The sequence below is a fragment of the Mauremys mutica genome, chromosome 5 (assembly GCF_020497125.1).
Source record: "Mauremys mutica isolate MM-2020 ecotype Southern chromosome 5, ASM2049712v1, whole genome shotgun sequence".
NCBI classification, from domain to species: domain Eukaryota; kingdom Metazoa; phylum Chordata; order Testudines; family Geoemydidae; genus Mauremys; species Mauremys mutica.
Genome location: NC_059076.1, coordinates 133,811,618 through 133,836,593, shown reverse-complemented (window position 1 = coordinate 133,836,593; position 24,976 = coordinate 133,811,618). Strand labels below are relative to the sequence as shown.

Sequence of the window (24,976 nt, the reverse complement as noted above, 5' to 3'; positions counted from 1 at the left end):
ATAGTTGATTTTATTATATTAGAAAATAGTGAATTATATAGTGCTTATTTACTAGATAATTAATTTTAGCTCATGATTTGTGTTACATGGCATTAGGATAGTAATTGCAATTTAATTAAACACACAAAACAGCTTATAAAATTTATTTTTATTAAAGCAACCTTAAATGTTTTGGATATATAAACTTCTCTTATCAAAACACGTTTCACATTTACAACTAAATGATTTATTAAAGGAACAGAAGGATTAACTGTAGACAGTGAATTAAACTGATTATTTCACTTCAACCTGGAGAAATTTTCAAATATGCCTGGATGAAAGTGACTGGAGCTTAAGTTTCTACTCACCTATTGTGACGAACTGGGACTGTTCTTAATGTGGTCTGTGAATGCTGAGTGGGGAGTGTTGGCTTGGGAGGATGGTCTGCACTGGGGGATGGGAGACTGGTCTTGAGGGAGGATACCTGAGCATGTAACGTGAGAACCCAGGAAGGGGTTAGAGGCCAGGTGACACCTTTGCCAGGGAAGCTGAACAAAGGCCGGGGGAGGAGACGCTGAGGAGGAGAGAGTGGCAGGAGCTGGCTGGGTAATGAAGGGAAGCCCGGACAGGGCTCTGACCCCCTAATGGGGAAGTGGTGCTCCTGGGACCCCAAGATGGATCTAACTGGGGGGAATCCTGTTGTCTGTGCCTGCAAGACCTGTCTGGGACTGTGTTCCTGTCGTCTAAACAAACCTGCTTTACTGGCTGGCTGAGAGTCATGGTGAATCACAGGAAGCTGGGGGTGCAGGACCTGGTGTCCCCCCACACTCCGAGACACTTATGTCTCTTGAAAATGAGAAAACAGTCTCATAAGTTATTTAAGCTGTCCTTTAAACTATAAAAACTAGTAGATCTCATTCCTTCCCATCTCATTTTTATTCATAGACTGGAAGCGAAAGACAAGTTTTCCTGCTTTTTCAACTCCCAATCAATTTCTCAGATTTAAATGAATTAATCCAAATGAAGACAATATTATTTCTGTGCCTGAAGAAGAGGCTACTACTGTCAAAAGTTGGTTTAGCACTTCAACAGACTTTTGTTTCAGGTGCTTAGTTAGTGATTACCAGTGGTGTGTTCAGTGATGTGACTTTCTTTAAAACTTCTTCAGCAAACGTGTACAGCTTTAGTGGTTCTCCTCAAGCCCTGAAATTTATTATGGCTGGCATGACCATGGTGATTATTAGATGCCCATGTCAATCAGCATCATGTTCTTCTGCAGTTAGGCATCTACCCTGATACTTTTGGTGGAGAATATTGGCAAAAATGAGAGACAGGAGGACCATTTTTGCATGTGCAAATTATAAGGAGCATGGATTAGTTACGTTCTGCAGTATTATGCTCTGCTTTCATATTGGCTTATGATATATTTTAGGTAGTATGTGGACAAGATAAAAATATCTTTGTCTCTCGTGAAATGCCTTTGGTTTGCATTTACGTACCTGTGGTTCCGAGTGGTAGTTAATGGGCACTGCAACTCTTCTGAATGACACAGAGCAAGTCCTTCCTATTTCATATCCTTCCTATTACAAATCCTTCCATCAGATATTGCCTGGTGGTGGGCAATGTTTACAGTACTAAGTGCTATGGATTGCACACTTCAGGGTAGGTGCCTGAATGCCTCTGCTTTTGTAAATTATAATGTGCCATTCATATTACTCAAATACATTCCTCTGTGGTTTAGTGTAGGCAGTAATTAGTTTGGATTAAGAAAACCATTTTAAATGTCTGGGTTAATTAAATATAGAAGGCTTTATTCTGATCTCAGCTATACAAGACAATATAAAACAGTATTATTGCTACTTTTATTATTATTTATTATTGTTATATGGCAGTGCTCATGCTATGCTAGGCACTTTTCAGAAATTTAAAATGGGATAGAGCCGAACCCAGTGAGCTCACTGTCCAAAGACTGGTAGGTAGACAGAGGTTAGAAGAAGAGGAACAACAAATGGTTAGCTTTTATGCAAGTCAACATAGTAATGCTAACCCCAAACCTTCAAAAATTCTGAGTTAGCCTCTCCCCAGCAAATCATGAGATTTTTTTTAAAATAATAAATTTTGTTTCTTTTTATAAGTGTTCTGGGTTTTGAGCCTTTATAGTTCACATTTGCAAGCTGTTCTCTGCAGTGGTGGAGGTTGTAAACATCCCTTTTTTTTTTGGTAAATAAATACTGAGATGTTCACGTAATTAAATTTTTCCAAGAGCGGAGGCTTTCAGAAAAACATCAAATATTGCTGGACTAATGATAAAATTACAAGAATTGGTAGCACTGCAACTAGATCAAATGTAGGCAGCATGACAAAAGTGGGTGTTGAAGGAGTTCAGAGAGAATGTAGCAGGAAAGGGACCTTGTGAATGAATTCAAACATAGTGTGAAATTTGCGGTGGGTTTTGTGTACATATGGGAGGTAGGTAAGTGATGCAGGAATATTTGTTGTACATCTTGTGTGCACAGAATATGTAAGTACTCCTCTTTATGTAATATCTAAAAATATACAGACTGAATAATTTACATAGGTTTATGTAATTTTGTCTCTTCTAGGGAGCATGACTTCTGCAACTTCACCTATCATTTTAAAATGGGACCCCAAAAGCTTAGAAATCAGGACTCTTACAGTAGAGAGGCTCTTGGAACCACTTGTTACACAGGTAAGTTGATTGTTTTGTACAGTGGTCTGTGGTGGGATGTTAGATGGGGTGGGATCTGAGTTACTACAGATAATTCTTTCCTGGGTGCTGGCTGGTGAGTCTTGCCCACATGCTCAGGGTTTAACTGATCGCCATATTTGGGGTCGGGAAGGAATTTTCCTCCAGGGCAGATTGGCAGAGGCCCTGGAGGTTTTTTGCCTTCCTCTGCAGCATGGGGCACAGGTCACTTGCTGGAGGATTCTCTGCAGCTTGAGGTCTTCAAACCATGATTTGAGGACTTCAATAACTCAGACATAGGTTAGGGGTTTGTTACAGGAGTGGGTGGGTGAGATTCTGTGGCCTGCATTGTGCAGGAGGTCAGACTAGATGATTATAATGGTCCCTTCTGACCTTAAAGTCTATGAGTCTATGAGTTAGTTGTTGTCTTGAGTGTGATGTTGCATCTCAGTGTATTGTTGTTATTAAATACTTATATTACAGTAGTGCTTAAGGGCTCCCAGGCAGTCTCCATGTGCTAGGCAGTGTGCAAACACATATTCAGGAGCTCTTGCTTTAGAGACTGTGCAGTCTAAGACAAATATCGTAAAAAGAGTAGTGGGAGAGGAATAACATCAGACAGATACAATGTATATATAGCTATAATAGATAACGACAATCAGCAATTATTCTTCTAACAATTATATATAAAATAAATGCCAACTATCCCCTTTTGTCCCTCACATCATTATTAATTAGCAGTTTTCTTACAGACATTATGGCAGAGGTGGGCCTTGGGGAGTGGCCTGAAGGACAAAGGGTAGGCTTTCTTCTGAGTTTAATGCTGGCGTCTACAGTGAGAGTAAAACTGATAGTAAACAAAAGTTCTATTTTTAAATGATATTTTTATGTGTGGCTCCCATACTGCTCATGTTGAATGATGTCACTTTCCAGCAAAATTGCTGCCACCAGTAATATGTTTGTTTTGCCTTTTACATGTTGCGGGGGAAAAAAAAGGTATTTTACATTTTTCTTCAAATTACATTTGACAAGCCAGTATAAGGTAAAGCTTGGCTACATGACCAGAGCCGGCTCCAGGGGTTTTGCCGCCCCAAGCAGCCCCAAAAAACCCCAAAAACCTGCGATCGCGATCTGCGACAATTCAGCGGAAGGTCCTTCGCTCCTAGCGGGAGTGAGGGACCCTCTGCCAACTTGCCGCCGAATACCTGGACATGCTGCCCCTCTCTGGAGTCACGGCCCCAAGCACCTGCTTGCTAAGCTGGTGCCTGGAGCTGGCCCTGTACATGACTTTTGAGATTGCTGAAGTGATCAAATGGGTTGTGAGACTCTGTACCTCAGGGGAACACCCTGCAACCCCATGTTCCCGCCACTTTCATCCTTATAATATGATTGTGTGGTATCCAATGCAAATTTTGTCATGTCAGGTGTTTTCAGAAGGCTCATGATGCACTGAGCATTGTTGTTATAGTAATGTTATAGGTTGTAATTTCATGTATATAGTTATGAGGCAGAAAATGTGTCTTCAAGGCTTAAAACAAGCCCAGGAAAAACTCTCCAGGAGCAGAGGGGCAGTTCACACCTCATCAGGGCATGTATGGGACAAACCCAGCCCAGCCTCACAGGAACAAGGGACACTGGCCTAGGCAGCAACAAAGGATCTGTTGGACTCTCGAGTGAGTCACCCCCCTTTCCTTGGTCAGTTTGGGACTAGGATGAGGTAATGCTCACCTGACTCTGAGGTGGCAGGGGGCGCGAGCCAAGAGGGAAGAGACATTTGCCATGCTCTCTCTCTTCCACCTCCATCTACAGACACCACCACCAAGTGACTGAAGTGCTGATCAAAAGGGAGAGCCTGGCTGAAGGGCAACCAGCCAGCCTGTGGTAAGAAGCATCTAAGTTTGAAATGGCACTAAAAGTGTTAAAAGCAAAACACTTTCTAAGCTGATCTTATTTCATTTGACCAAATCTTGATGCGCTTTGACTTATAATCACTTAAAACTATCTTCTTTAGTTAATAATTTTTTTGTTTATTCTACCTGAAGCAGTGCTTTTGGTTTGAAGCATGTCAGATACTCCCCTTGGGATAACAACCCTGGTACATATCAATGTCTTTGTTAAATTGACAAACTCATATAAGCTTGCAGCATCCAGTGGGCATAACTGGACACTGAAAGATGGAGGTTCCTAGGCTTGTGTCTGGGACTGGAGATATTGGCTAGCATCATTCAGTTGCACAATCCAAGCAGTGGCTGGCCAAAAGTGCTCACTCACATAGCTGGGAGTAGCTTACATGTTTGAGGCTGTGCAGGAACAAGAGAGAGTAAGGCTGGCTCCCAGAGTCGAGGATTGGGGTGACCTAGCAGATCACCGGTCCAGAGAACACCAGGGGAACGTCACATGGGTGTGGCTCTCATTTAACATGTTAATGAACTCTCCTGACAAACCTAGACAGATAAATCTACTGCTAATGTGAAGAGCTCTTTGAAAATCTGCAAGATCCCAACATGCTGAGTTGGAGTGAGGAATTAGGTTATGAGTTGTCTTTTGCTCTTGTCCTGCTGATAGAAGGGGAAGTCAGGCAAAGTTATAGCAAGATGACTCTGTTAGGCAGTAATAGGTCAGGAGAGGGCAGCTTTTACTAAAGAGTGAAAAGTCTGCCAGGAGGGGAAAGTTCCATGGTCTCTGATGAAAGCAGTAAAGCTCCTGTTAGGTTGGGACTAGTGATTTAAACTCAAGTTTCTGGATTTGCCTTGGTGAAGTTTGGTGTTGCTGGGTTTAAGATCAGCAAGACCCATGTACATAATGTAAATAATTATACCTGACTTTGTGACATCATTTTATCCAACAATAAAAACTAACATGTGCCCTGAAGTCCACCACCATTTGGCTGAGTGCAGCAACTTGTAGATTTTTTTCATAGTTTGGCAGCAAGATGAGAGTGGGAGGCCAGCAGATCAAGGGGCATGATCATTCCCCTCTATTCAACATTGGTGAGGCCTCATCTGGAGTACTGTGCCCAGTTTTGGGCCCCACACTACAAGAAGGATGTGGAAAAATTGGAGAAAGTCCAGCGGAGGGCAACAAAAATGATTAGGGGGCTGGAGCACATGACTTACGAGGAGAGGCTGAGGGGACTGGGATTGTTTAGTCTGTAGAAGAGAAGAATGAGGGGGGATTTGATAGCTGCTTTCAACTACCTGAAAGGGGGTTCCAAAGAGGATGGATCTAGACTGTTCTCAGTGGTACTAGATGACAGAACAAGGAGTAATGGTCTCAAGTTGCAGTGGGGGGAAGTTTAGGTTGGATATTAGGAAAAACTTTTTCCCTAGGAGGGTGGTGAATCACTGGAATGGGTTACCTAGGGAGGTGGTGGAATCTCCTTCCTTAGAGGTTTTTAAGGTCAGGCTTGACAAAGCCCTGGCTGGGATGATTTAGTTGGTGTTGGTCCTTCTTTGAGCAGGGGGTTGGACTAGATGACCTCCTGAGGTCCCTTCCAACCCTGATATTCTATGATTCTATGAATGCACAGTCTAGCTTCAGGAGGGGAAAATTGAACCAGTTTGTACATTTCAGAGTTTGTGATGGTCCCTAAGCAACTTCTTGATTGCATAGATTTTTGAGAGCATAAGGGACCTTTAGATTTCCTAGTATGACCTCCTGAATAACACAGGATTTCAAACACCCTGTTTTGAGTCCAATAACTTGTGTTTGACTAAAGCATATCTTCCAGAAAGGCATCCACTCTTGATCTGAAGACTTCAAGAGCTGGAAAATTCACTGCTTCCATTGGTAATTTGTTCCAGTGGTTAATCATTCTCACTGTTCTTTTTTAAAGTGCCTTCTTTATCATTTGAATTTGTCAGCCATTGGTTCTCATTATGCCTTTCCCAGGTAGATAAAAGATCCTGTTAATCCTGGTATTTTCTCCCTGTAAAGGTACTTGTATACTGTAATAAAGCCACTGCTCAATCTTCTTTTGTCTCTTGCTGTAGGAATATTTCTTCATCGTTCAAATAATTTTTGTTGGTCTTTTCTGCTTTGCTTATGACTGGCCCTGTTAGTATGAAATGTTCTGAGCAGAGTACATTTATTTTTAACAGAAACATATTACACAAAAATGATTGCTTTTGAATTGACAATGATGATCCATCTCCTTTCCATATATGGAAGGCTTCCTGTGGAATTCTGTTGCTGTGACCTCTCATGGTCAAGGTAGTCAGCCCTTTGCTCCCACTAAAATGGAACTGTAAGAGACACATTGAAAATGATATAGGACTTTTTCAAGAAGAGTGTAAGCTAAAATATTCAAGTTCTTCTCAAAGTGATTGCCTTTGTCTATTCCACTATAGGTGTGTGCATGCCTTGTGCATGGTTGTCAGAGGATTTTTCCCTCAGCAGTACCCGTTGGGGAAGCACAAGTGCCCTCTGGTACCTGAGGCCACTGTATATCAGTATAAAGGCCCAATCAGCTCCCGACTCCCCTCAGTGCCTTCCTGCCACCAGTGACAGTTGTTGGAGCTGTTATCTTTGTATTTGTAAGTCTTCCCTCCCTTCTTGTGTATATATAGTACCTGTCCTGTTAGTTTAGCATAGAGTAGTGTATTTTGTATGTAGCTAGAGAGAGAGTAAGTTTAGTTTAGTTCTTAGAGACGTGCAATCTCTGGTGCCTGTTTGGGTACTGATCCAGTGCTGAAAGGCAAGTGCTGTGTTCTCCTTGCTTCAAGGCCTGCTGCTCATGTGGCAAACCTATGTCAGTGAGCAACCTTTACCCCAGCTGCCTTAAATATTTGGGGGAGACACATGTAGATGACAAATATCAGATTTGTCGAGGGGTTCAAACCTTGTTCCAAAACGAATAGGGCTGCCAGGCTTAAGTACTTAGTCACGGAGTCTGCATTTCACCCTCCATTGGAACATTCTCACCTGGAGCAGATACTGAGCATGTCCAAGTCTTTCAGGAGTGCTCTGCCCATTCTAGCTGTGTCTATAGACAGACCCACCTCATCAGTACCGAAGAAAAGACTTTCTGAGTCTTAGAAAGACTCAGCACTGGGGACATTGAAATCGGCAGGCATGACATCGATTGGAGTCAAGGACTCTGAAGAGCACTCAAAGACGAGGCCAAGACATACCATTGACTCCAGAGCCCAGAAATGGCCAATTGAGACTGATCCCAGGACTGGCACACTTTGTGGAACCACAGGGTCAGGAGCCCTTGAAGGTATCATCTATACCTGAGGCTTTTAAGGCAGATCAGGGATGACTTAACTTGTTGGTACTGGTTTCACCTGCAATGCAAGATTCCCACCCGGTACTGCAATCAGTCGCTCTGTCGCTCCCGAGAGATGAAGATGTGATCTCCCAGGACGTCTGCCTCCCACAGTCCAACATATATGCCCTCCACTTAACAGCTTGGCTGCTTCATGGCTGACAGCCTTAGAGCAAGATTGGTCTAAAGGAGTACAAGAAATTCTCCCAAATAGTAGGAAGTCTTCAACTAGATCTACTTACCTTGGTAAATGGAAGAGATCTTCCATTTTGTCTATGCAAAGAGGCATCCACACAGTCCAAGATTCCATTTCCCATATCTTGGACTTTCACCTCTTTCTGAAGCAACAAGAGCTAGCCAGTAGTTCCATCAGAGTCCATTTGGCTGCTATCTCAGCTTTCCACTCTCTGGTGGATAACCATCTCCATTGGAGTCTTTCTGGTAGGAAGGAACTGAGGGAGCTGGGGGTACTATGTACAGTGGCATGAGGCGCATGTGCTGCCCCAACAGGTACTGCTGAGGGAAGAATCTCCAACTGCATGCAACATACCTACAGTGGAATGGACATGTGCAGCTCATCTTGAAGAACAACACTTACGGAAAGATAGATGAAAATGACAATTATAAAAGTTATGCCCCACATAACTATATTGATGACATCAGAGTGGATAAAATTTATTATAAAAATAATAAAATAAAATAACTGAAATAATAATAATAATAAAATAGATTTTAAATGTGATATTTAATTTAAATACATTTGGTTTTTAAAAATAAACCTATCTAAAGTACGTTTAAAATGACGACCAAAAAACCACAGTAAGATGTCTGATAGCAATTATCTTGGTGGACCTTAAGGCAAGACTTATTCTAGAAATTCCTGGTTATATCAATTGCATCAGAAAGGTCACTACAGTGACATTCAAACAAATTAATCTTGATAAGCTAATTCATTGTTTTTTTTTCTAATTGTTTATGTCAAGAATACTTGTTAGCGTCAGCAGGTTTGTGTTATGTCTTCTTGTAGCAATTGAAATGTTTGGTGTTAATATGAATGTGTTCCATTTTCTCTACTAGTTATGAATGTTTACTTACATTTCCTTTTCAAAAGCTCTAAAATTAGATGTATTGTCCTCTTAAGAAAGCCTACCACAATATGGGAGAGGAAGATATCTATTCATAATTTATAATGATAAAAAGATCAAGATGAAAGATCTTATATATGCTCTTGGCAAAATGTGGGCTGGTCAATCCCAATCTATGTAAATATTATTGGGCAGCTCAATTACTTGCCCTTATTGCATACAAATACTCAGACATTTTAGAACAAGAAGAATTTTATCCCCCTGATTTTCACTGATTTTATTCTGCTCGGATAGGAGAGATGTAACATCACCAGCAGCTGCACCTATGAAAACTCTGGCATGGTTGTAGTGAAGTTTGCATTCAGTTTTGTACTGAAAGCAGGAGTTCAGGCTCTTTGTCTTACTGAATACAGCGTATCTTCCCTAAATGTTCAGCATATCATCTTTGAGTAAAGCTTGAATAGGCTGAGGTATTTCAAGAAAAGTGGTGAATTTCTTTCTGATTTCTAATCAATTAAACATTGGCTCCCCCAAAAGTAGGTAAATTGTTGGTTTATGTTGTGGCTAGTCCCCAGACATGAGTGACTGTGAATTTCCAGAACTGTGCATAACAGACAGTAGTGGGAAAGTCTGGCTTTTTATGGTAGTAGGGAGCCCAGGGAGTAGTGATGGAAGGCTGGCATCCCTAATAAGGCAGAATTAAGATTGTGGTGTGTTGTCTGTGCTGAATAGTGGTGGTTGTAGTAGTGAAGTGTGATTCTCTGGGTGGAGGAATAAAAGGCATGTTAAATGCCTTAACATATCTTTTCCTTGCTTTTGTGGCTTTCTGTTACAGATGATCTATATATAACATAACTAACTCACACACAAGTGGTTTTGTATAATAATAGGAAGAGATTCAGGCAAAATAGGTTTACTGGCAATACCCAAATAACTAATACAAAACTCATCACAGCTGGCAATAAGCGTTTCTTTCTTAAACAACATATTATACATTCAGTTCAGGGCCGGCTCCAGACCCCAGCGCACCAAGCGCGTGCTTGGGGCGGCATCCCAGCGGGAGGGCGGCAGGCGGCTCCGGCGGATGCGGAAGGTCCGCTGGGACTGCGGCTCCGGTAGACCTCCCGCAGACGTGCCTGTGGAGGGGCCGCTGGTCCCGCGGCTCCGGTGGAGCATCTGCAGGCATGCCTGCGGGAGGTCCACTGGAGCCGCGGGGCCAGCGGACCCTCCACAGGCACGTCTGTGGGAGGTCCACCGGCGCTGCGGGACCGGCGACCGCTAGAGAGCCCCCCGTGGCGTGCCGCCGTGCTTGGGGCGGTGGAAATCCTAGAGCCGCTCCTGATTCAGTTACACAGAATTCACAATGCAATTGTTAACAGAGTCACCTGGTGACTTCCAGTGGTTATAGAACCAGGGGAATATTATTCAGAAATGAACATTGTTGAATGGGTTACAAAAATTTTGGACGCAGAAGCAATGCAAAAAATATATTTAAATTTCTTTGTTCTTCTGTACTTTGAACTAAGAAATATTTGCCAAATTTTCTAAATATAGGTGCCTAAATCTGTATTTAAATACCTAAATAATGACCTAACTCTTAAAAGGTGCTGAGCATCTATCGCTTCCATTGAAGTCACTGGGTGCTACAGGAACTCAGCACCTCTAAAATCAGACCATTTTTCAATTAGTCACCAAAATTTGAATATTTTAGCTTATATTCTTAATGCTCATGATGCAAAAGATTTCAGGGACATTTTGCAAAAGTTGAAACAATAATATCCAGCTCTTTGGGACCTAAAGGTTTAGGCCTAATTTTCAAACATGGTTGCCTAAATTTAGAGTCTTAAGTTAATATTTAGGCGCATAAATAAGTGACCTGAATTGCAAAAGCGCTGAGCACCCAACTAATAGCACTGACGTCTTGAAGAATATATATTAAAAAAAAGTTGAATTGAAAAATAGGTTTAACAAGGAAAAGAAAAAGTCAAAGAAAAATACTGACCCATTGAGCCAAAAATGTTACATTAAAACTGAATTTTAGACAAGCTAATTAAAGTTCCAAATGAGAAACTATGGAAAACCTATTAAGCTGATTAAAAAAAATAAATTAACCAATCATGAACATTCATAAGAAACGATAGAATTATTTTGTATGAGGAAACTCTGGACTAGCAGACTAATTAGAACTTACATAGCTGTCAGAGATCTAAGAACATTAGAATTTGCTAAAGCACCCATATTCCGATTGCTTGTCATCATATTGAAAGAACAATAGATATGCTATGCCACATGCCATTTGACTTTCTTAGTACTGCTGTTATTAAGTGGGCTTTTTAGGAAGAAATTTAATTAAGAATTTAGCAGAATTTCTATTTCTTAAAGAATAGATTTATCCAATGATTACAGTTGTCATGTTTGTCTTTCCTCTGTTTCACTCATTCTACAACTAACAATAAAAAGTAATTACTGAATTTGTGGCCTTCTTTGTTTTATGAAGCTTTATTACAATTTACCTTCATTATAAAATTTTGTATTTATGAATACTACATCACATATAAATATCACTGGTCATAGTTCCTCAAGGAACAATATGCACCTTAGTACATAGTGACCAAAGTGAGTTTATTTCCATAGACTGAGTTTTAACAAAAAGCAATCTAAAATCATTGAGGTTAGTAAGGGCTGAATTCTGTGCTCAGATACTTGCACAGTGCACAGTCAACTTGTGGAACTCCTTACCTGAGGAGGTTGTGAAGGCTAGGACTATAACAATGTTTAAAAGGGGACTGGATAAATTCATGGTGGCTAAGTCCATAAATGGCTATTAGCTAGGATGGGTAAAAATGGTGTCCCTAGCCTCTGTTCGTCAGAGGATGGAGATGGATGGCAGGAGAGAGAGATCACTTGCCTGTTAGGTTCACTCCCTCTGGGGCACCTGGCATTGGCCACTGTCAGTAGACAGATACTGGGCTAGATGGACCTTTGGTCTGACCCGGTATGGCCGTTCTTATGTTCTTATGTATACAGCTTCCATTGGATTCTGTAGAAACTGCACCCAAATAGCTGGGGGTTGACCTTTGGTTCATAAAAATTATGGATAGTTCTGGATAATATTTTCATATAAATGGTGTCTAGTACTTTGAAAAGTTATCCATATTTAAATCCCATATTGCCTTTGTCCCCCCCCACCTCTGCACCATATGCTCTCTCCAACTTCCTTCACTGTTGCTGATGACACTGGTAGACCTAACTTCAGCTGTTTCAAAACCTGTAACTGTGATGGAAAGGTAATTAGACCCTCCAAATGCAGGGATTTTTTCATAGAATCATAGAAGATTAGGGTTGGAAGAGACCTGAGGAGGTCATCTAGTTCAACCCCCTGCTCAAAGCAGGACCAACCCCAACTATGGCACGTTCATAAGAGGACTCTGTAATGTAAGGAAGCCAGATTAATTGCTTTATTGATTATGAATAGTTTAGACTCTTTAAAAAAAAGCTAGAAGAATTAGTTTGCCTTTGTGCTCCGGTAATGTCACCCAAATAGTGGGCCACTAGTTCCTCTTTAGTAATAAAATTTGCACAAAGGACAATGGTTGGCAAAAACATCTATTATAAATATGAGCAGATTACATTATTATTATTATTTTATTATAAATAGGACTGTTACTGCCATTTTTGTTACGGTAGCACCAAGGGTCTTCAAACAGGGATTAAGGCCCTATTGTACTAGTCAATATACAAACATCCTTCTACACACTTCACTCCCCAAAAACCCCAAAGGTTTATGATAATTGTTTACACACTATCGTCCTAAGGCTTTAATTCAAACTACTTTCCCCCTATCTTACGTGTGCCATTGTGTTCCTTCTGGCAGGAGTATGGTAGTACAGTTTACATAGATTTTTAGCTCCTGGGCAGCATGGCATTAAACGTGTTGTTAATGTAGTGTAGTCTTCGGTTGTTTTTGTTTTGTATGGTAATTTTTAACATAGCAATACATTTTTCTGGCACTTCTAGAAATCTTGACAGATGATATTGCCTAGGAAGAAGTACAGTAAGTACTAAAGCACTTAAAGGAACTGATCATGTAAACAAGATATTTTGTGCTTCTTATGTTTTCAAAAATTGCAACTTTTGTAAGAAGAATTTAAAATTCATTCTGCTAGATGGAGTTTTGGCGTTTTTTTTTTAGAATACAGCTATACTGTAGGTTTTTTTGTTTTATGTTCAAAGCAAGGCACTTTTGTATTGCAATTATAACACATTGTACTACCCTCAAGAACGGAGGACATTTTGCACCACATTAGCTCAGAGAAACATAAAGCTAATGTATGGCAAATGCAGAGATATCGATTTATTCAGAGTGAAAGTTTTTCTGTAGTGTCAATTAGTAAAATTAAGAAATCTATATAATATACATATGACTTGATGTAATTCCAAATTGCTTTAATGCAAGTGAACGATAGCATCATACTAACACTATTCCAGTTATGTCTGGGGTGGCACTTCAATTCTAAGCTTTTATTTTTATTGGTTTATAATCAAGCCCAGCAAGAGAGAGAGTCTTCTCTGGGTTTTAATCTAAAGTAAAATGTTTAGGGTTACTTAAAAAAATGTATTTACCAATTTCTAAATGACCAAAGCATGGGAAATAGTGGTTTTTCAGCCATCACCATAGTTCGGATTCCATTTGCTCTTGGATAACCCTAGAACTCATTGCATTTAAACGCTAAATCTGGCACATATCTAGGACACCACGAGGAATGTACGATTTACTGAGTTGGGGCGGGAGGGAACTGCAGCAAGGGAGGTTTAGGTTGGACATTAGGAACATGTTCCTAATTGTCAGGGTGGTTAAACACTGGAATAAATTGCCTAGGGAGGTTGCGGAATCTCCATCTCTGGAGATATTTAAGAGTAGGTTAGATAAATGTCTATCAGGGATGGTCTAGACAGTATTTGGTCCTGCCATGAGGGCAGGGGACTGGACTCGATGACCTCTCAAGGTCCCTTCCAGTCCTAGAATCTATGAATACCCTGAGAGGCTTGTAATTTGGCCAAACTTGGGCAAATTTTCACTGAGATAGCAAAAGGCATTTTCCTAACACTAGGGTGACTCTCCTGCTAAATTTCAATTGACTTCTCCAAAACACATAGGTCCTAGAGCTTCCCAATTAAAGAGTGGTGAGAAATTTTTAGCACAGGCAAACCGTATTTTCACCAATTTTGGATTTTTTTTGGAAATGGCTAACTGCTTTTGATGAAATTTTTCAACAAAACAACAAAAAATCAGTGTGAGGCAGATACCCAGAATAAAAATTTTAGCCTGAACAGTTAGTTCAGCAAAGTAAGAAGTAACTGAAAACAAGGTTTATAATGGAAAGTGTTAGACAGCCTTTTAACCATAGGTGTCACTACTAGTAACTATTATAATTACAGTAAACTAGTGTAACATTATGGTTGAAATTTCAAGTGCACAAAAGGGATATCATTAAGAACATAAGAATGGCCATACTGGGTCAGACCAAAGGTCCATCTAGCCCAGTATCCTGTCTTCTGACAGTGGCCAATGCCAAGTGCCCCAGAGGGAATGAACAGAACAGGTAATCATCAAGTGATACAATCTCTGTCGCTAATTCTCAGCCTCTGACAAGTAGAGGCTAGGGACATCATCCCTGCCCAACCAAGTTCAAATCCTCCACAAGGAATATGTAAATTAATATTTTAAAATATATGCCATGTAAATTATTCAAGACTGCTACATATGTTCAAAAGACTGAACTCCATTTTCAGGGGAAACATATTTTTCTTGACTCTTAAATTCATTAATATTCAGAATTCTTATTTTGTTTATTAAATAGATAATACCAATTAATTGAGGGAGGTTGCTTTTAGAGTAAGATTTACAAAATTAATAAAATAAGAAAGCTCTACAATGTTTAGTGAAAAGTATTAGGATGTTTTGGTGCATAATGTATTTTCTCAGCTTGTCTAAAAAGCAATTCCATGAACTCTGTCAAAATGTCTTGTGAAATTAAATGTCATATTCAAAATTAGGTTTATAATTCATTGTTGTGTACCAAAAATGATTTACTAGTGTTTCACGTACTTTGTGGTAGTGTTGATCTGAACAAGATGGAAAGTGATCAGCATGCTAACCCCTAAATTCAAATTTTATCTCAAACATATAAATGAAAATAAGGAAGGTGTTATCAGATAAGTTTAATTGAATTAAAGGATGAGAGTGTAATTAATGACAATCAACATGGTTTAATGGAAAATTGGTCTTGCCACAGAAACTTAATAACATTTTTTTATCAGATTACAATTTTGGTTAATAAGGGAAACACTGTTGACATAATAGATTTCTGTAAGCCATTTGATTGAGTGCGACATGACATTCTGACTGATTTTGTATAGTGCTTTTTAAAAAGTGTAGCACATATTAAATGGATTAAAAACTGGCTAACACATAGATTTCAAAATGTACTGGGGAACCATCATCCAGTGGGGGTTTTTCAAACGGAGTCTTGTAGAGATCTGTTCTTGGCCCAATGCTATTCAATATTTTTATCAATGATCTGGAAGAAAATAAAAAAAATTACTGGCACAGTTTAAAGATTGACATCAAAGAATGGTGGAGTGATAAATAATGTCAGCTTAATTCTAAAGAGCAATCTTGACCGCTTAGTAAACTTGGCTAACTTGAACAATGCAATTTTAATATAACCAAATGCAAGGTCAAACATTTAAGAAGAAGGAATGTAGGTCACAATTACTGGAATAGGGTCAGTATTCTGGAAGACAGTGACTCTGAAAGGAACAATGAGCTCAAAATGCAATTCAATGGCTAAGAGCTAATATGATCCTTGAAGGTATAAGTGGGAGAATATCAAACACAAGTAGAGAGGTGGTATTATCACTGTAATACAGCATTAGTGAAACCATTCCTGTAATACTTTCCAGTTCTGGTATCCACACTGTAAAAATTATGTTGACAAATTGGAAAGGGGTTCAGAAAAGAGCTAAAACATTATATGAAGTCTGGGGAACTTGTCATAAAGTGAAAGACTAGAAAAACTCAAAATCTACTTAGTTTTTCCAAGAGAAGGTTAAGAGGTCACTTGGTCAGGATCTATATAAGCTTTTGCATGGTAGTAGAGGTCTTTTTAATCTAGCCTAACCGGATCCTTTGGCTGGATGCTGATGCTAGACATATTCAAACTCAAAATAAAATAGATTTTTTAACAGTGGGATAATTAGTTATTGGAATCATTCTGTGTGGAGGATTCTCTGTCTCTTGAAGTATTTAAAGCAAGATTGGATGTGTTTCTGAGATATATGCTATAGTTCAGGCACTTCATTTTTGGTTTTTATTTTGGGTAAATGTAGTGTTTGTTACTAAATTAAAAAAAAAAACCTGCAAAAAATTGACTCCATGGATTTCTGGGTAACTATCGGGATTCTGGAACTAGAAGAGATGGATGAGGCAAGGGTGCCATCTCCTCATACTGCCTCCTTCATATCTTCCACTTATGGACTTGCTCCAATTATCAAGCCACCAACTCTTCTTTCAGAGTGGGAGAGTTGGGCCTAGGCGGCTTCTCCCTAGGATCCTGTGGGGTCTGCCCAGGTTGCCAAGCTGCCACCTCTCCTTCTAGAGCAAGGAGCTGGACGCAGAGAGTTTCCCGAAGAACTGTCCAAATTACTGAGCTGCATACAAAATTTGAATGAAAACTGGTTCAAACAAACAAACAAATAATAGCTTTTGTAAAACCGAGGACATTTTTGGTAAAAATCGGTAAAAACTGAAAATGAAGGGCCTTAGCTATATAGTTCAGTCAGAAGTTACAGTACTATTCAGGATTTATTGCGTCAAAATCTATTGGCTATGTTATATAGGGAGCTCAGATTGGATGATAAATGTGGATCCTTCTGACCTTAAAATATGTAAATGAAGTAAGAAAATGATAATGGATATTAATCTCATTTTGTAGTTAAAACTCCCAAGAGACCAAAGATTTGATTCGTAACCCAGAGAATTAAAATGAGATACTTCCATCTGCTTCTATGGGCTTTGGAGGAGAACCAGAGAGACTAAGCTATGTATTGAGAATGAAGCTTTAGCTGTAGTACATTAAAAATCTCATTTGCTTTATTATTGTTCACTGCATTAATTTGCTTTATGACCTCATAGAGTGTTTATCTTAAAAGTTAGAAAAGCTCCCCAATCATCCTGATTACTGAAGAAATAAACCAATTACCAGTTCTTGCTTTTAAGTCTTAATTAAGTTAATGTTGTTCTGTGTAAGCTTTTGGAAAATGATAGATTTTTTTTTTTGCATAACACATTATGCAGTTTTCAGGTATGTGCATTATTTACTTAGAATTCTTTGACATTCAAATATATTGCACAATCATTTTGTCCATTTTTTTTCTTCCTACACTAATTACCTGCACCAGCGGGCCTTCGCTCTGCCACCACCTCCCCTGCTTCTCTCCCCTCCCTCCAGCACTTGTGCCACCATACAGCTGATTAGCACAAGCCTGGGAGGGAGGGATGAGGAGGAGGAGTGCGGCGTTCTTGGGGAAGAGGTGGGGCCAGGGCAGGGATTTGGGGAGGGATCCAATGGGGGAGGGAGGGGCGGAATCGGGGTGGGGCCGTGGTGGAGTTGTGGCGGGGGATGTGATCCCCCTCCACCTGTGCGCTGGAGGCAAAATATTGGGACAGTTCATGTTCGGTCGGGATGCGGGACAAACAAGTAAATATGGGGACAGTCCCGATAAAATCGGGACGTCTGGTCACCCTAAATTTAAATATCTTAAGGTACTTACCAAATCTTTCTTTGCTGGCTGTCATTTTTATCTCTTTTTTTTTTTTTTTTTAATGCATTTGGGTCAAACTGGCTGGCAGAAACTGCCTTCTTCTGGCTAGATATGTTTAACTAAACATTCCTTCTCACTCTGAGAAGTGTGTAAATGAAATGCAGTTGAGGCATGTTAAAATGTTTGTCTTAAGCACCCTACTAAAATCTTTATGTAATCTTTAGTTCTTCCACTTGCTAAAATCCAGATAATATCCCTCTCCTATTACAACTTCATTTGTGGTCAGTGTCTGTACCTGAAGATCGCAGCTCAGAGTTATCTATGCTCTAATTGTGAAGAAATGTTTTCTGTACATGAACTTCAGGAGTTTGTTGTGTCTGCATCTTTCAAAGGGTGATTAACCATTTATCCTTCATGTAGGTCTGCTCTAAATCTGCATTATGTTGGTCACCAGGCGTTGTGCTATGAAACTTTAACCTGTTCTTGGGATATGGTGGGAATCTTAAATATGTCTAATTAATTTACAGTTCATTGGACACTCAGATTCTAATATGAAGGCCACTTTAGAAAAGTGTGCAATAAATATTGCCTTCACGTGAGTTGAACAGAAGCATTTATTTTATACCAGGAACTAGTTTACGATTAAACATAGCCGGGGGAAAGCAAGTTTTGAATGCAAATTTCAAAATTGGAATTTGAACCCACTTCTTCTTCTTTTTTTTTTTTTTAAATCAGTTTCCTGACTTGTTGGCTCATGTTGTGCAACTAAACAAACAGAAGGCTGGTTGCTCAAATTTTAAGTGTTGGTTCACAGCCAGCTTGTAAATAAAAGGCTATTGAGCATTCACCACAACCAGAACAAAGAAGCTGCTTGAGCTCCTGCTATTTATGTAAATGTTTTGGTTTAAAAAATAGTCTAGACTCTGAAAGAAGCAGCAACATGATGGAACATGCACTGAAGATAGAATTGATAACATAGATCCACATAATTGAATAAGAAATATACTTTGATTTTTTCCTTTAGGAAAATTGTCAATTTATACATAAAATGTTCAACTTTCACAAAATTCTGAATATTATTATTCAACAAACAAAAATTTAAACTATTCAGTAAAACCTTCCCCTCCACACACACACATACACACCAAAGAAAGAAAGGTTATTGCATTATTTGCCCTGATTTTTGGTAAAGTCTGTTTAATATGCGCCTTACCTCAACAAACAAACAAACAAAAAACTGATATAATCAGTTCAACTGTGTCAAATAGTCTTTTTGTTGTCTTTGTGCCAAATTATGGTTCAGCTGGAGCATGGGCCTAAGGGGGTACCTTGTACAAACTGTTCTGTTGTATAATTGGGCTGTGATGAGCCTGTTAAGAGAAAGATATACCTCCAGGGCCCAAGATGAAGACAAGCTGCAAACCACAAACCTGAACCTTGTATTAAATGTGTTTGTCACCAACATGAAATCTGAGGTAAATCCTGTGCATCTGTCTCATGGAGATGTGTAAAATATATCTTGAAAGTTAACTGCTCAGAGCCAGTTCTAAAGATTTAGAATGTGGATTATCTGTACGTTCTCTAGAGAGTTTCGTTACATTTTATTTTTCTATAATTGATAGAGGTCCACACAGGGGCACTGCCAGCATTGCTTTTGGGATAAGGAAACCTCTGCTCCAATATGACTGGCACCTTTTCTCTGGTTCTCAGTTGCAAGAGACTTGATATTTCCTTTTGTACTGCTCCCCAGAAAGAGTTGGGTTTTGGTGTGGCCACTAACTGAGGGAAATACCTCATTCAGTGATCTCCAGGACTCATCATTTTAAAGAGAGAACATACAATGTCAAGACAAAATGGGGAAAATGGTCTCCAAAATGACAGGTTAGAAAATGAAAAGTTTGTCTTAAGTTTTATTAGAGCTTTCTCCTGCTGCTTAAAAGCAGATGCTGCTTGTTGCTGAATTGGAGGATGAAGACTTTTGTCTCCTCTGTCAAGGTTTACAAGTCTACCTCAGCTAATTCAGTGGGGGTTGCTGCTAAAAACATCTGAACAATAAAATATGCCAGTACTGGCCACTTTGAAACCAAAAGAGAGAGTTCTTTTGGTAGGAACATGTTTTACTCCGAAAGCCCTAGCTATTGACTTTTGTTACTTTCAATTTTTTTTAAAGGCTCCTCTTTGGTTTAGAACAGAAAAGGTCTGAGACTTCAAATGAGAGACCAGATGGGTGAGGTAATAACTTTTATTGGACCAACTTCTATTGGTCACCCATCTTGTCTCTTTGATATCCTGGGACTGACACAGCTACAACACCATTGAATGAGACTTCAAATGACAGATTAAATCAGGGGTGGTAGAACTCAGGCATCAGGCAGTGGGGCTAGCACCTATTGTGGAGGCTTCACCCCTGCATAAACTCATGAACACTGGGGGTGGAGGTGAGACCAGGACCCAAATGAACTGGATCAGTAGCCACAGGGCCCATGATCAGGCCAGGGAAAAATGAGCAGCACCCAAAAGGCCTGGGATGGGCCCAGGAGTAGGTATGAACCCTAGCATCCTCCTTCTCAGCCTGCATCTGGCTCCCTCCCCGCTGAGTGTCAGTGCCTCTCCTCACTCCTGCTCCTATCCCTTCCTGTCCCTCTGCCCCCCGTCCCCATTCACAGGGAGCTTGCACTCCCTGAATTAAATGAGTTTGGATTGAGCTACAGCAGACAAATCCAAAGTATGAAGCTAAGGCCTAAAGTTAAGGCAACCTAAACCTTCAGTGGAAGAATTCTTCTCCTAACCTAATGTCCCGCCTTTTGGGGAGGTTGATTGCCTGCTCTGAAGGGTATGTATGTCGTGTCTATGCTGAAACACTACACACCTTCTGTGGTGGTTGAAGAGTAGAAAAGCTCTATGACTACCTTGCAGTGCTACAACTCTAGCCAATTACCAAGCATCTGTGTCAAGTACATTTTAGGATGCTTTCATGTTTTCTGCAAGACTGTCTCTGATTTGATGTATATTCTCATTTAAGTAATGTGGGAGCTATATGCCACTGGAGGGCCTTAGTTATGAGGTTGGGTCCCAGCATTTGGGGCAATCAGCTGATTTACCATTTGTAGCTGACTCCATTATTCTCCATTCACAAGAGACATTTAAAAGAACTGCAAGTGCAAGATTTTTATGTAAGGAAGTATGAGGGCACTTCTTAAATTCCAGCATGTAAGGGATTACATGTAAAAGCCAAATTCCCTGTCTATCTGGGATGGGACTATAAAAGAAAAAGGGAACTTGTTGTAGGAAAGATTATCCAGGAGAGCAAGTATGTCCTCTCCAATCAGAGGTGAAAGTAAGCCGGTCCGGTCTGGTACGGTGTACCAGCAAGAGCTGGTATGCTGTGCCAGACTGGACCAGCTTCCCAGGGGGTGATTTAAAGGGCCCAGGGCTCTGGCCGCTGCGGGGAGCCCCGGGCCCTTTAAATCACCGCCAGAGCTCCGGCAGCCGGGCTCAGGTAGAGATTTAAAGGGCTCGGTGCTCCGGCCACTGCGGGGAGCCCCGGGCCCTTTAAATCACCGCCGGAGCTCCAGCAGCGGGGCTTGGGCAGCACTTTAAAGGTCCCGGGGCTCCCCACAGCAGCTGGAGCCTCTGGCCCTTTAAATCCCCACCGGAGCCCAGCAACTGGGCTTGGGCAGGGATTTAAAAGGCCTGGGGCTTTTAAAATATGAAAGTGATAGGCCAGTTCTAAAGGTGCAGAAACTGAAAGGTGCTGATTAAAACTTCTGTGTCAGAATCAGTTGTAAACTATTGAACGTACTGCTTAATATAGGTAATAATGTACATATTTTTCAGTAACAAGCATAGCTGGTCTTGATGGTGTGTCCCCAAATGTATGGTACTCCCACATAATCTCATTTGCTGTGTAGACTGTTTTGTAGACAGAATTTTAAAGGCTAGATGCAGTACAATGTAGTTTTTTGCACAGCTGTGGCAAATGTATTTTCTGTGAATGTATGTATCAGACTGGAAACCTTGCAGTTTTCTCGATACATATGGCCTTCTCTTGGAGCTCAGAAACTTTTGCTTATTTGTATTTGTTTATTGCATGTATATAGTGTTCTCCTGATTTCTAGACTCGAGTAGTCCTATCGAATTCCTTAAAGTGAAGCAGTATTGTTTAATATCTTCCATTATCTGCTTCCATAGAAACATTAAGCTGCACCCTTGTATATGAAGGAATTCAACAAAATGAAATTTGCAAGCAGGAATTATTTTTCTCTGTTTCTTGTTACTCTACAACAATGAAAACGCATTGTACCTTTTTAGGCTGATAGTAAGTACTTTTATTACTAGCTACTTATGTGGAAGAATAAACAATCCAATACTGAATGGCTACTGAATATTGAGTTATTTCCAGACAACGTATATTAATCTGTTTCAGGTTTTTGCAGCAAATTAAGCATATGTGTTCACTCTATAGAACAGAGTGATTCAGCTTTAATACATGGCTCATAATGCTTTAATTAGCAATATAGTGGTCCATAAGATTATACTAATCCAAGTGCAAAATAGTAAAAAGTCGAGGCAAACATTCTTCTCTGTTTTTGAGGGAGAAAATATCAGTCTCTTCCTCCCCTGGGCATTTGCCAAGTTGGCTTTCCCCTCTCTGAAACAATGTGTTAAGAATTTTGGGCTGATATGAGTTGCAAAGGGAGGTTTTTGAGCCAGTGTTCATTTTGGGGTGCCTTTGCCTCCCACAATCTGTCTTTACTGGGTATTTTGTGTGTAATGGAAATGTTACATGCTTTGGGTAAATACAGAACTCAGAGTTTACAGTACTACTCCCCAGTGAGCCTGAAAAGTCTGTGATGGTTATGTGTTCTGTCTTTTCAAACCCTTGGGCATCACGGTCTCAAATAAGTGCCAAGTCTGTCATTGTTCAGTGATGGAATTGCAGTGGTTAAATACATTTATGATGCTATTTTCATCCTTTGAGGGGACAGGAAAAATGTTATAGTTCTAGACACCAGCAGTAAAGTAGATACCAAGGTGAAATGGTTTGGATTTGCCAGTCACAAAGTACTGGGAGACTACCCTAGAGGATAACAAGGATGGGGCCTGGAGTGATGATGTGGCAGTGTCTGACGTGGTGCCCACCAGTTGGCAACTGGTAATGCTGGTAAACTCCAGAGTTGAAAAATCAGAAGGCAAAGCAAAAGATGCATAGAATCAGATTGTGCATCCCTTAATTTATGCAACTAATCCCATTTATTTTAATGAAACTATTGATCTGTATAACAGAAAGCTGGGTCTGTCTGTGTTAATGGCTGAGAACAGACAATCCATATGACAGAGTGGTCCACGCCCCGTGGGAGATGCTCTGCCTTTTCAAATCATTTGGGTTGAGAATAAATATGCTGACACCTATTCAGCTTTTCATCCTCATAGGGGCCATTCTGGGCTCCAAGCTTGCTCTACCTCAAGACACAATCAGGCTCATACAATATATTTCCAGCCTGAAAAGTGCAGAAACATTATTTCATGGGCATTCAGTCCTGTCCAGGGTATGTGCAGTATTGCACTACGGCTATTCCTGAGAAGTCTGTTAAGCAATGATAATTTGCTTGTTTATTACTCAGACTTAGCTGATTTTATGTATTTAAAATAAAATAAAAAACATTCCCGATTCCATTTTTAAGTTGCGTATGCAGTTGTCATAACTTCATAATTTTATTTTATTTTATTTCCCTTGTATTCCCTTCCCCCTTATTTCATGTTTTTCACGCTTACTTGAAGCATCCTGATTTAGGTAATTTGAGGAAGGGACTGTTGCATGTTTTGACAGCACCTAACCTAATAGGACCTTGATCCTGTTTGGACCCTCAAGATGATACAGTTCTACAAATAAACAATGAAAGGCCACTAGTACAGCACATCAGGTCATTCCTGTCCTGGATATATTCAAATTTGTGATCTATGTGTGAGATGTTTAATATCTCATTAGCAATCCCCTGAGTCAGCCAATCCACTTCTTTTCTACTGTCTTCATCTTTAGTTCTGCAATGACAGCATCTCTCTAGCACCTCTTTCTCCACTGGGAAATGCTTTGCAGAGCCCCACTTTTGGGAGCCTGCATCCTGAGCCCAAGGATTATCCAGAAAGCAGTGATCATTTGAGTAATTTCTTCTTCAGGCTAAAAGCCACAGATCCATTAACATGGTACTTCAGCCTGCTTGCCCCTTGGGTGCTGAATCAGAGCTCTTAGTCACTGGCAGCCTGACAATACCTTGCCTGGTTTCTTGCCAGCCTGCCCTCCCAGCTCCTCAGGAGCCCAGAGAGCCTGCCTGGCAAGCCAAAGAAGAGCCAGGAGTCTGGGAGTCCTGGCCCTGAGGTGTGCAGCTCCTCAGCATCCTGGGTTCCCAGGGTCACCGGCTCCAGGCAGCTTGCCTGGAGGACTTCCAGGGCTTCCAGGCTCTTCAGCTCCTTGGCAGCCCAGATTTTCAGGAGCCCCAGCTCCAGGGCAACTCACTAATGGACTGCCTCAGAGCAGGAGCTCCCAGAGTCCCTGGCAGCCCACCTAGCAGGCTGGCGAGGAGCCAAGAGTCTGAAAACTCTGGAAGTCCCAGCTCCCAAGCTTGTGGATACTCAGCTGCCAGGAGTACCAAGCTCATGCATTCTCAACAGGCAGGCTTCTAGAGATTCTAGCTCCAGGGCAACCTGCCATGTGGACTGCCTCAGAGCCAGGGCTCCCAGGGTATAATCTATACTGCAATATAAGCCTAGGCTTGGACCCAGGCTTGAGACCACCTTCCCCGCCATCTACACACACATCTCTCAGATTTCGGCTTGGACCTAGGGTACTAGCCCTCTGGGAGGTTGGAGGATCTGAACCTGTGTTAAGCCATGACCCAGGGTTCGAGGCCCTATTGCTTTGCAGTGTAGACACAACCCCACTTCACTTGGGTCCTGGGAATCTGCCAAAAGTATCCCAGAATCCCATGGGCCAACTTCCTTCATCCTCTATCCCAACAATCTCCGGTCAACTCAATTAAAAATGGAAGTCACCCCTTGGCATACATACTGTTAATCCTTCCATTGTCTTCTGACCACAGAGCTGCAAATGCA

General features: G+C 40.7%; 1 protein-coding gene across 3 annotated transcripts in view; it reads left to right on the top strand.

Moving 5' to 3' along the window:
- Positions 1-24,976, top strand: part of CTNNA2 (catenin alpha 2) — a 765,838-nt gene that overhangs the window by 93,491 nt on the left and 647,371 nt on the right. For 2 of the 3 annotated variants that reach the window (XM_045017825.1, XM_045017826.1), the window contains exon 2: positions 2,583-2,689. In XM_045017825.1, coding sequence (XP_044873760.1) covers positions 2,588-2,689 — 102 coding nt within the window. In that variant the 5' untranslated portion in view covers positions 2,583-2,587. Of the gene's footprint in view, positions 1-998; positions 1,085-2,582; positions 2,690-24,976 lie in introns of those variants that run through there. The other variant, XM_045017827.1, reaches the window with a different exon arrangement.